The 13,066-nt window shown below is 43.4% G+C and overlaps 1 protein-coding gene across 1 annotated transcript in view; it reads left to right on the forward strand.

The window, feature by feature from the left end:
* INTS11 (integrator complex subunit 11) overlaps nt 1–10,799 on the forward strand; it is a 31,822-nt gene extending 21,023 nt beyond the window's left edge. The window contains exons 13-18 of the mRNA XM_044275242.1: nt 70–232; nt 481–588; nt 959–1,020; nt 1,555–1,697; nt 3,312–3,441; nt 10,504–10,799. Of these exons, the coding sequence (XP_044131177.1) occupies nt 70–232; nt 481–588; nt 959–1,020; nt 1,555–1,697; nt 3,312–3,441; nt 10,504–10,569 (672 nt within the window). The 3' untranslated portion in view covers nt 10,570–10,799. The remainder of the gene's footprint in view (nt 1–69; nt 233–480; nt 589–958; nt 1,021–1,554; nt 1,698–3,311; nt 3,442–10,503) is intronic.
* The last annotated feature ends 2,267 nt before the right edge of the window (nt 10,800–13,066 follow it).

Raw genomic sequence — 13,066 nt, forward strand, 5'->3', positions numbered from 1 at the left:
TCTTAAAATTTCTGCATTAGCCTGTAGTCATGGATGGTTAAGATAATGTTATATATCCTTTGCCGGCAGCTGGAAGTGAAAATGCAGGTGGAGTATATGTCCTTCAGTGCCCACGCCGATGCCAAAGGTATCATGCAGCTCATTCGCCAGGCAGAGCCCCGATATGTACTGCTGGTGCACGGAGAAGGCAAAAAGATGGAGTTCCTCAAGCAGAAGATCGAGCAAGAGTTTCGTAAGTGGGAAGAATACAAAATCCTGTTAATGTACATAATGAGGGCGACGTACCAAAGCTAGTTCATGGCAAAAATTGGGCAGTCTCCATAGCAACCAACCAGATTCCACTCTTTGGGGAGGCTCTTTGAAAAATGAAAGCAACAATCAGATCATTGGACAACTGTTCCAGTGTGGATGGATCGTCCCCAATGTGTGCTTTGTGTTCATTCTACTAATGCCGCCTTTTGTATACGACTCTGTCCGTAGGTATCCAGTGTTATATGCCATTTAATGGTGAAACGGCCACCATCGCCACCAACCCTAACATACCAGTGGATATCTCGCTAGGCCTGCTGAAGAAAGAGAGTGCACTTAGTAAGTAGATTGGTTGTGGTAACATGTAGGGCTCATAAAGAATAAACACAATGCGGCAGCACTCTGCAAACCAAATACAGTACAATAATGCCATAGTAATGGAAAATATTCTGGTGCTAATGCTACGCTTATTTTGTAAATGTAGGGCAAACCTGGATCCTGGCCGAGTGCATGCTGTCATTTTTCTCACACTTCTCTAGAAATATCCTATCCTTGTCTGCAAAACAGATAAGAATAGGACATGTTCTATCTTTTTGGTGGGGCTGTGTGCTGTCCGCATCCCCACTGAAATTAGTGGATCGGACTAGGACAGAAACTACAGGTGTATGCATGAGCCCTTATTCAGGTTGTACTTTTTGTATAATTATAGGTCTCGTGCCAGAGGCTAAGAAACCCAGACTGATGCATGGAACCCTGATAATGAAGGACAATGTAAGTAGATTGAAGATCCTAAAAATCAAAACTAACGTATGAAAACTTAGATGTGGGTGTATTAAAGAGGTGTTCCCATCTCCTTCCTAACTCATGGCCGGGTCTATTGACTGACCTTCTCCTTACTTGATCTGTGGGTACCGATGTTGTGATTGAGCTGTTATTACTTCATCGGGCCGCTTACCTAAATGTAAAACTCCAGCTGCTATGAAAACCAGAGATAACAGGGGGGGGGGGGGGGGGGGGGGGGGGGTGCTGAGTGTATAAACCCTAGATGCGCTATATTACCACCTTTTTTTTTTTTTTTTTTTTTTTTTTTTTTTTTTGGGACACATTTTTGTTGTTGGCACATTAGTAAATCTGGGCCATTACAGGTCCTGCCTGTAGTATCGGTCACCTGCGATAGCCCGTGGCCTTGGTATTACCAAGGAGCTAGCTGGGATACTAATACTGAGGATGTAATGGGGTCCATGACTTTTTTTTCTTTAACGTGACACATACTACATAACCTTGCTGTCGCCTTGTTCTCTGCAGAGCCTCCGTCTTGTGTCGCCTGAGCAGGCCTTGAAGGAAATAGGTCTGAGCGAGCACCAGCTGAGGTTCACCTGTAGGGTGCACATTCAGGACTCGCATAAGGAGCAGGAAACTGTGCTGCGGATATACAACCACTTGAGGAGGTAAGTGATGAAGCAATGACTTGTAGGTTACTCCCCCCCCCCCCCCCATCTATTTGATACGTCACAATGTCAGAAGATGAAAGATAACGTGTTCACTCTCCTGCCATTGCCCTTGTCTTTGGGGTGTGTCTACATACTCTTGCATTTTGTCAATTTAGGGTTCAGCTCCACGGCGACATTTCATGTAATGTTTAACAATGGAGTCGCCATGTGACAAGCTGCGAGAGACAGTCTCCAAAAAGATTTTGCGTCGCATGTCACATGCCACTTTTACTTTACTCCATTGACTTTAATGTAAGTTGCATGTGACAGCGACTCGCCTGCCACTTGGCTGTGTTTTTACCACCAGGTCACAGTTCTATAACAGTCGAGCCACAGCAAGTTGCAAACAAGTCACACAAATTTTTGTGTCGCCGAGTAGCTGAACCGTTATTCGTAATAGGGGAATGGCACAAGATTTTTACGCTCCAGAATGTACTATCAGGAAGTTGCACAGGTCCTCCTAAATGTGACCCCTGCATGTGTCATCAGCTCTGCATTAGCGCGCAATCACACGACCGCGCAAAACACAGATGACACCAGTGTGCGTTCTGCAATTTGCGGAACAGAACGGACGGCCCACTATAGAAATGCCTATTGTCCGCGGACAAGAATAGGACCTGCTCTATATTTTTTGCTGGGCCGTGGAATGGAACAACGGATGCGGACAACACACTGTGTGCTATCCGCACCTTTTGAGGCCCAATTGAAATGAATTGATCCGGTCGTGAGAATGAGCCCTTAGTCTGTGTGTCCCATGGGGATTATGTAGAAAACCTTGCATAACATAGTAACATAGTACATAAGGCCGAAAAAAGACATTTGTCCATCCAGTTCGGCCTGTTATCCTGCAAGTTGATCCAGAGGAAGACCCCTCTCTAGTAGCTATAGCCTGTAATATTATTACATAGAGAAAAACATTATTTTTGTTGTTGCAGCCAATGTGATTTCATCAACAATTTGGTGAAATTCAGGCAAAAAAGGCTGCCTGACCATGACGTGACTAAACCCCCAAACTCTTGGTTTTAGTCTTTTTTCTGAAGAATCTGTTTTTCTTCTTGAGTGTAATCTGTGGTTTAGAGCCACTTTAATCAAAACTCCCATTACGGCCTCGTGCACAGAACCGTAATTTCGGTCCGCACCCGATCAGCATTTTTTTCAGATCCGATGAAGACCCATTAATTTCAGTGGGGCTCAAAAGTGAATGGGTCTGCATCCAATCTGCAAAACATGCGCACCAACACTACGGTAGTGTGCATGAGGCCTAACACTGTCACAATGACTTCCTTCATCTCAATCTTGGAGCAGCTGCAGGGAAATAAAGTTCTCCAAGCGTCGCCTGCATAAGCCATGCACCCTATGTAGCAGCTCGTATACTGTAATTGATGATTTTAGGCAGGTTTTAATCACTTTTCTGTTTTTAAATGGAGCAATTTCAATCATTTTACATTGATGAATACACGAAGTGACTAAACCTAAGCTTTGCATATAAATGATGGGAAAAGGGGTTTCCTGCAGCTGAAACAAAGCCTGGACATGATGTAACCTCTCCTGCGTGGCTTTTCTTTTGTGCAGTATTCTTAAGGATCGCTCAGTACAGCACATGCCCGATGGCTCCATCATGGTAGAATCCATCCTCCTCCAGGTCTCTACCAGTTCTGATGACCCCGGCACTAAAGATCTTCTTATATCTTGGACATATCAGGTGAGTGGACGTTATGAAAGCCTTCCCCATCAGCATAAGGCCTCATGCTCACTGCCGTGTCTCCAAACTACAGATCTGAAAAATACGGACACCTTTCTAGCGCAAACCCCATTTTTGTGACTTCCATTACTAGAAATTATTTTTCTCGGCTGCAATACTGGCAGGTTCTATAATTTGTGGAATGGACACAACTTTTTTGCGCAGATCCATAGACAAATGGATCCGTGTGCCATCCACAGGAAATGGGGGTCAGACACTGATACAAAATACGGTCTTGTGCATGAGGCCTAAAGTAGACATGCCAGAAGAGGTTATTCTATAAAGTGTTGATAAAAATGGGAAAAAGTATTTGAACCCCTTTTTAAAGTAGAACTCCCGCAAAAATTTATTTTCTGGCCTGTTAGAAAGGTACATGATGTAATCTTCTCATCAGTGACTGTATTTGTGAGCTATCCCCTCCCTACTGATACTCAGCGGTGTCATGTGACCAACTCTCTGATCTCCAACTGACACAGGACAGGAAGTCAGTTACTTGTCTATCCATTCCTATGAGACTGACATTAAGGCTCCCATAGGAATACACAGAGAAACGGACTTCCTGTCCACACATAAGACGCTATGTCAGTTGGAGAGTATGATTGCTGGTCACATGACACAGATGAGAAGCATTAGGGAGGTTATAACTCACAAATACAGACACTGGTAAGAAAATGGCATTCACTACAGATTACATCATGTACCTTTTATAGCATGTCTGAGAGTAACATTTTTTGCTGGAGTTCCCTTTTAAGCATGTGAACGGTTTCGGCCTCATGGGCATGGCATTTATATTAATTGTCACATTACCAAAGACATAACTGTTTATTTTTCAACCATATAGCAGTATTGGGGGCTTTTTTAGTTGGGTGATTAGTTTTTTTTCAGTGACCTTATTTCAGGATGCACTTATCAACTACATTTTATTAACTGGTTCTTGGGGGATTATATAAAAAAAAAAAGGAACCTGTCACCGGGATTTTGGGTATAGAGCTGAGGACATGGGTTGCTAGATCGCCGCTAGCACATCCGCTATACCCAGTCCCCATAGCTCTGTGTGCTTTTATTGTGTAAAAAAAAAACGATTTGATACATATGCAAATTAACATAAGAGTCATATCTAACTTGTGTGACCAGAGAAGAGTCATATTTTCAAGCTCTGACTCATCTCAGGGTAATTTGCATATGTATCAGATCGGTTTTTATACATAACAAAAGCGCCCAGAGCTATGGGGGGGACTGGGTATTGTGGATGTGCTAGCGGCCATCTAGCAACCCATGTCCTCAGCTCTATACACAAAATCCAGGTGACAGGCTCCCTTACATTTTTTTTATTTTTTTTAAGGATGTTACATTGTTCACCCGAAAGTACGATTATGGTGATACCATTTGTTTCTGTGTCGCCATAGTCTGAGAGCCATCACTTGCGTGTTCCATCAGCAGATCTGTCTGAGGGCCTATTATTTTTTTTTTTTTACAGAATAGTTTTTTATTGGTACTATTCTGAGGTACATATAACTTTTTGATTACTTTTTATTCCCTCATTTGAACACGAGGAGACCAAAAACAGTAATTCTGGCGTTTTTTTTTAACTAACGTTCAGCATGTGGGATAAATAATGTGTTCCCTTCATGGTGTAGATTGTTACAGATGCAGCAATGGCAATTAAGGAGGTTATCCGATTCCCGAAATGCCCCCTTATAGGCCCGGGCCCTTCACACACAATATACTTACCTCGCTCCCCGGCACCCGCGTAGCTCCTGGTCCCCGCACGGCCGCCGCTGCTTCTCCCCATGTTTTCATCCGCGCACGGGGAGAAGCAGCAGCGGCCGTGCAGGAACCAGAAGCAACGCGGATGCTGGGGAGAGAGGTAAGTATATTGTGTGTGTGAAGGGCTCGGGCGTATGGTGGAGCATTTCAAGGGTTGGATAACCCCTTTAAGTATAGTTGTTCCATTGCCTTCTCTCTCTAAGGCCTCATGCACATGAACGTATTTTGTGTCCGTTCCATTTATTTTTTATTTTTTGCAGATAGGATGCGGACCCACTCATTTCAATAGGTTCGCAAGAAATGCGGACAGCATTCCATATGCTGTCCGCATTCGTATGTCCATTTAAAAAAAAAATAGAACATGTCCTATTCTTGTCCGTTTTGCGGACTAGAATAGGCATTGTTACAACGGATCCGCAAAAAAAAGAGGCCAAACAGATGTCATCTGTATATTTTGCGGATCCGTGTTTTGCGGACCGCAAAACGCATACGGTCCAGTGAATGTAGCCTAACTGCGCAGATGCTGTAGTCACTTTTGACCATGGCATCCAAGGTGTTAAATGACTGGGACTGGAGTTATTGCTGAATATGAGGAAAAAAATGGTGCCATTGTTCCAACAACATTGTATTCCAGAGCCTTGCTTCTAGTGGGAATATCGGCACACCAGAGTATTCTAGTATAAAGTAGGAGCAGCAATTTCCCCACATTGCTGAGAAAAATGAAGTTTTAATATATACAAAGCGGTATTTAGGAGGAACGGGGGTGTTGTCGTTACACCTAGAGGCTCAGCTCTCTCTGCAACTGCAACGCTTTTTCTACTTTAATTAACAGGGCCAGAAAGTGAAAAACGTCATCACACCTGGCCCTGACTTCTCAATCTCGTGCTGCGTATCCATCAAAGGCACAGTACAGGAAAGAGGCTCACTGGAAATTTTCTTCTGTATTGCGAGTCTCTTTCCTGTACTGCTCCTGTGCTAGATACTGAAGCGCACGGTGCAGTGCCCTGAGGGTGCCTGCTGCAGCTATTCGGGCCGAGCTCACGGTGCAAGTGGCAGGGCACCTGCATAATACACCTTTGGCCTCAGGCCTGGTACTGTGTAGGAGATGGAGCTCCGATAGCTCCCACCTCCTGGGTCTGGCTCTGATATGTCAAGCTGTCCTCTCGGCCTACCAGTCCATCTGGTTAGCCAGGGAGACATTCTGTTTCTCCACCCTGCACCCTTCTGTTGTCCAGGTCGTAGAGCGGGTGCGTGTTGCAGTGCCCCGTGCCCAGCTTGCAGTGCGAGCGTCTGGGGCAGAGCGTCTGGGGCAGCCTTGTACTGCAGTACCCAGTTCTGGTCTAAAAATAATTTAAAATGGTTTGTAGCAGCACTTACAGGTCAGGTTCCTCCATCAGTATGGTGGTGGTGCCAGCGGTGATGGGTACCAGTCAATGGTTCCCCGTCAATCAAATGGTAGAAATTAACCGCAGCACTCCCAGGTCCTTAAAAAGTATATTGTTTACTCACCAAGATGTGCAATGTTTCGATCTTACATGGTCTTTCTCAAGCATCCTTGAGAAAGACCATGTAAGTTCGAAACATCGCACATCTTGGCGAATAAACAATATACTTTTTAAGGACCTGGGAGTGCTGCGGTTCATTTCTGCTATCTCATCTGGTATAGTGTCAGACCTCAAACTCTTGGTTACCTTCCCGCTCCCCACCCCTTTCTACAGTCCGCAGCAACTTTCAACCCACCCACCCTACTAGCAAGGTGGATTTACATTGTTTTCCACTTGAGCCTGGCCTGGGTCATCTGTGCTCCCCCCTCCACTTTTTTCTCCATCTCAGTTTGGGGCCAACTTGGCCCTTCCAAAACTCTAAGGGATGGCTGTCAATTATTTCATGCACCCTTTAATAGGTGAGGTAGTCTCGGCTAGATGCCATTCTTGATGTGCACTAAGCACCCATAATGGTAGCCTATGCAGTTCTCGTATGCACCAAGCAGTTACATGACCTCTCCACTAGGTGGAGTAATTAAGCTGTGGCTAGATGCGTGATTACTGGCTGTTGTATATCACAAGCCTATGTAGCCCCGCTGTGCATCAGGCAACCGCATTACCCCCTTCCAACAGGTGGGGCACTTGCTCTGTCACCAGCTGTTGTTTCTCCCAAGCCTTCCTAGTTCCGTTGTGCACTGGGCAACCACTTTACCCCCTTCCATAGGTGAAGCACTTGTGCTGGCAGTGGATTCTGTACCTGATAGGCCTACACAGTGGAGATGTGCATCAGACAGCTGCATTTCTGATGTGCACCCAGCAACTGCATTGCCCCCTTCAGTAGGAGGAGCAATTTATCTCCTTTCATGTTGTGGCTTCTGCGCCAGCGTCTAATTCACTCCGTGGAATCTGTCTGGGCCCCATCTATGTCGCTCGCATAGTGCATCTATTCAGCTCTCTTGGACAGTCTATCTGCCCGATTCCCGTCTAGGCAGGTGCTCCTTTTCCATCTGCTCAGAATTCACCGTCCATCTCACTGCTGGAATCACCCTCATGGGTTTGTCTCCACTTGGTTCCTGGGTTCCAGGCTTGACAGTGTTTTCAGAGACCCAAGCAACAAGCGTTTTTTTTCCTATTACCACCTGGATAGCTGGCAAAGTCCGAGTCCTGACCTTCGGAGCACAGTGCTAACTTCTATCTTATGGGTCTATAAGCCTGGCAGGTCTAAGTTTCCTAAACTTCTAGTCATCAATCGGGTCATCTTTTGTCTCCCTTAAAGGGGTTATCCTTTTTTTTTTTTTTTTTTCAAATCTCAGTATGCCTACAGTGCCCAGACTTAGAAGCAGTGACTTTCCTTACTGGGCAAGCACTGCACTCCCCAGTCTAATTCCGTTTCTGGATCAAGTGCCGTACATTGAGCACATCATTCTAGCCGAGTTTCAACCCACAATGTTCGTGGGTTGCGTCTGTGCAGTCAGGTAGGCAGGCGCAACAAAACAAAAAAAACAACAACCCCTTTTACGATATTTCTCCCTGACCTGCCTGTCAAGCCTCACCTTGGGCATATCCTATGAATATGCAGTTTTGTATTTTTTTTTTTTTAGAAAACTTCCACCAGCCTCTCCTCATTTTAGATGCTTGCAGGGTTCTTTTGCACCTACAACCTATACTTTCCATCCCTGCTAACCCCAGATGAGCATGTCCTGTGCGGCAGTCACGTGGGCTGTCAACCATTTCTCTTTTTCTTCTTCTATTGTTCCTGTTTACTGCGCTATTCAATCTGAACAGACATCTCGCAGCGTGCACTCTGTTCAGTGATCCTATGGAGCCACTGGTGGAGATGCTATCTGCAGTGCTTTTACCTGTGGTGGCCCACTGGGTGACTTTGTCCTGAAGAAAACAATCAGGTCCCACCCAGTTGTTTCCTGATTTTTCTGGTGGGTCCCACTCTTGGTGGTGCTGACCCGTCCAGAGTTCTTTCTGCGTTTTACGGTTTATCCGATGATGGCTGCTCCTACTGCTTGAGTACAAACTGATTAGCTCCGTGTCAGCTCAAGGGGTTTGGCTGATAGGAGCAGCTAACACTTTTCTTACTTAATGGCAGCAACTATACCCACGGCTTTCTGTATCCTTCCAGGAACATAAAAGGATTTTACAGGTGAGTACAAAAATCCAATTTATTTTTCACTCCCATCCTTAGAAAAGACTATTCTCGTCCACAGTACAGACCACAATAGGACATGTTGTATAATTTGGGGAACGGCTACATGGACCTGAAAAAAATACAGATGTTTATGGCTCAAAAAACTGAATGGGTCATTGTGCTGTCAGCATCTGTGCAGATAGCACATGGAATAAAAATACTTTAGTGTGCATGAAGATGAAACTTGTGTGGTTCTGTATATCTATGTGTGTATAGATGGATGAGATACAGTTAGTTCCATATATTTTTGGACACTGACACAAATTTTGTTTTTATTACCTGTTTTACTAAATCATATTCAAGTTATAGTTATAAAATGGACATACATTCCAGACTTTTAGCTTTTATTTGAGGGTATCCACATTAAAATTGGATGAAGGGTTTAGGAGTTATAGCTCCTTTACAGGTGGCACCCTGGTTTTAAAGGGACCAAAAGTAATTGGACAATTGACTCAAAGGCTCATAAAAGGCCTGGCGTTGATTTGAGGTTTGGTGCTTGAATTTAGAAGATTTTGCTGAGAAGTAAACATGCGGTCAAAGGAGCTCTCCATGCGAAAACAGAAAAAACCCATCCGAGAAATTGCTACACTATAAGCAGTGGCAAAATCTACAGTTTGGTACATCCTAAGAAAGAAAGCAAGCACTGGTGACCTCAACAATGAAAAAAGACCTGGACGCCCACAGAAGAAAGTTGTGGATGATCGCAGAATAATTACCATGGTGAAGAGAAACCCCTTCACAGCAGCCAACCAAGTGAACAACACTCTCCAGGATACAGGCGTATCAATATCCAAATCTACCATAAAGAGAAGACTGCATCAAAGTAATTACAGAGGGTTCACTGCACAGTGCAGGCCACTCATTAGCCTCAAGAATAAGAAGGCTAGATTGGACTTTGCTAAAAAAAAAACATCTTAAAAACCATAAAGCCAAAGCAATCCAGGAGTTTATTAAAGCAAAGTGGAATATTCTTGAATGGCCGAGTCAGTCACCGGATCTGAACCCAATAGAGCATTTCATTTGTTAAAGAATAAACTTCAGACAGAAAGACCACAAACAAACAGCAACTGAAAACCGCGGCAGTAAAGGCCTGGCCGAGCATTAAAGAGGAGGAAACACAGCGTCTGGTGATGTCCAGGAGTTCAAGACTTCAGGCAGTCATTGCCAACAAAGGGGTTTCAACCAAGTATTAGAAATTAACATTTTATTTACAATTATTTAATTTATCCAATTACTTTTGAGCCCCAGAAATGAAGGGATTGAGTTTAAAAAAAATGCTTTAGTTCCTCACATTTTTATGCAATCATTTTGTTCAACCCACTGAATTAAAGCTGAAAGTCTGAACTTCAACTGCATCTGAACTGTGCTGTTCAAACTCCATTGTGGTAATGTACAGAACAAAAATTAGAAAAATGTTGTCTCTGTCCAAATATATATGGACCTAACTGTAGATAGCTGAGATAAAGGTATATTTGCATTTAATTCACACTGTTTAAATACTTTCCCAAAACTACTACTATTCTTATGCTCTAAATAACATGTTATGTTGGTTGCTTCTCTCTTTTTTTGAAGGATGAAGAGTTGGGGAGTTTCCTGACATCTGTTCTCAAGAAAGGTTTACCACAAGGCACCAGCTAGATCGTTGCCTGAACTCGCTGTACTTTCCCACTTCACCAGTCAGAGCCAGTGTCGAAATAGATGTGCACTGGACTTGTATTATCTCTTCACCATGTTACAATTTATAACATTTAGGCTACTTTCACACTTGCGGCAAAGGTTTCCGGCAAGCAGTTCCGTCAAAACATAGGCAAACTAATGGCATTTGTCAGACTGATCAGGATCTTGATCCGTATGTCAAATGCATTGAAATGCTGGATCCGTCTCTCTGGTGTAATCTGGAAAAACGGATCCGACATTTTATTATTTTTTCACATTTTTTTTGCGGTCTGATCCGGAATTTCGTGCAGAGATAAAACCGTAGCATGCTGCGGTATTATCTCTGTCCTGAACAGTCAAAAGGACTGAACTGAACAGATTGCTCTCCATTCAGAATGCATGGGGATAAAACTGATCAGTTCTTTTCCTGTATTGAGCCCCTAGGACGGAACTCTATGTCGGAAAAGAATAACGCTAGTGTGAAAGGACCCTTACATTTAAAGGTAGAGGACCTTTGCAGATGCAATGATTTATATGATCTGGACTGAAATGGGGACATCTGAGCTCACAGCATCCCGTGCCTTCAGTAACTGATCTGGTGACTTGCTTCAGCCACTGGTCCCGAAGGGCAGGATCGGCTACAACTGCATTAATTGCTTTATGTACATTACTTGTATAGGTCAACTGTAGAAACCCCCCAACCTGACATGCACAAGGCTATAAAATGAGTGTCCCAGACTCCACTTTTTTCAAATTTAACCCCTTCACTGCCCAGTCTTTGTTGCGTTCGGCACTTGAGTACGACCTTTTATTATGGACAGAAATTCACCATTGCAGCCAGTGGATGGTGCGGCAGTGGTGACGTTCTGCACCTAATAACATTTTCGGGTAGTTTTTTTTTCCCCTTTATAAATAAAGGTGCAAATAATAATAATGTTAAAATAATAAAGAATCTATACTCTCCACCTCTGACCACCCATCGCTGCCATGTCCAAGCTCAACATAGCTGGAAACTCTAGGAAAAGCCTGTTCAGCCAATCACAGGCCTTAGTAGTAACCCGCCTGTGCTGTGCTGGACAGGAAGTGCACTGTAGCAGGGACAGAAGTAGCAGTAGGGTACTGGTGGAGGAGAGTATGGTTATATATAATTTTTTTTTTTAACGTCAGCCCCTCTCTAAAAAAAATAAAATAAGGTGTGTATTTAAGTTTATTTCTAGCCATATACATGTGTCGTCTGAAGCATCCATTTTAATAAAGTGAATATTTTGTAATGATATAGTTTATCTTCTGTATCAAAAATTGTATCTTAATTACTTAGGATACTTTCACACTCGCGTTTTGGTTTTCCGTTTCTGAGATCCGTTCAGGGCTCTCACAATCGGTCCAAAACAGATCAGTTTTGCCCTAATGCATTCTGAATGGATAAGGATCCGCTCAGAATGCATCAGTTTGCCTCCGTTCCGTCTTTATTGCGCTTTGGAAGCGGACTGTCCATCTGACGAAACTGAGCCAAACGGATCCGTTCTGACACACAATGTAAGTCCATCGGATCCGTTTTTTATGACACAATCTGGCACAATAGAAAACGGATCCGTCCTCCATTGACTTTCAATGGAGTTCACGACGGATCCATCTTGGCTATTGTAAAGATAATACAAACGGATCCGTTCTGAACGGATGCAGACAGTTGTATTATCTGAACGGATCTGTCTGTGCAGATCCATGACTGATTCGCACCAAACGTGAGTGTGAAAGTAGCCTAATTGAGGAATTCAATATCTGGTTGATTTGAAAGAAAAAAAAAAAAAAAAAAATTCAATTTCTTACCGCATTCAAAGTACCTGTGGATGGAAACGGCCTGCTTATGTTCACCTAATACTGGGAGAGCTGAGATGGGACAATGCCTCAGATATCATGAAGTTTTAATTTTTATTTTATTTTTTAAACTACACCCATCTGCCATGTTGAGGGTTTGTTGCAGTGTATCACCTGCAGTCCAGACTATACGGCTGTGTTCACACACAGCATACAGGTCCTTCTAAAAAAATTAGCATATTGTGATAAAGTTCATTATTTTCTGTAATGTACTGATAAACATTAGACTTTCATATATTTTAGATTCATTACACACCAACTGAAGTAGTTCAAGCCTTTTATTGTTTTAATATTGATGATTTTGGCATACAGCTCATGAAAACCCAAATTTCCTATCTAAAAAAATTAGCATATTTCATCCGACCAATAAAAGAAAAGTGTTTTTAATACAAAAAAAAAGTCAACCTTCAAATAATTATGTTCAGTTATGCCCTCAATACTTGGTCGGAAATCCTTTTGCAGAAATGACTGCTTCAATGCGGCGTGGCATGGAGGCAATCAGCCTGTGGCAATGCTGAGGTGTTATGGAGGCCCAGGATGCTTCGATAGCGGCGTTAAGCTCATCCAGAGTGTTGGGTCTTGCGTCTCTCAACTTTCTCTTCCC

This window comes from Bufo gargarizans, unplaced genomic scaffold, assembly GCF_014858855.1.
Source record: "Bufo gargarizans isolate SCDJY-AF-19 unplaced genomic scaffold, ASM1485885v1 original_scaffold_993_pilon, whole genome shotgun sequence".
Classification (NCBI taxonomy): domain Eukaryota; kingdom Metazoa; phylum Chordata; class Amphibia; order Anura; family Bufonidae; genus Bufo; species Bufo gargarizans.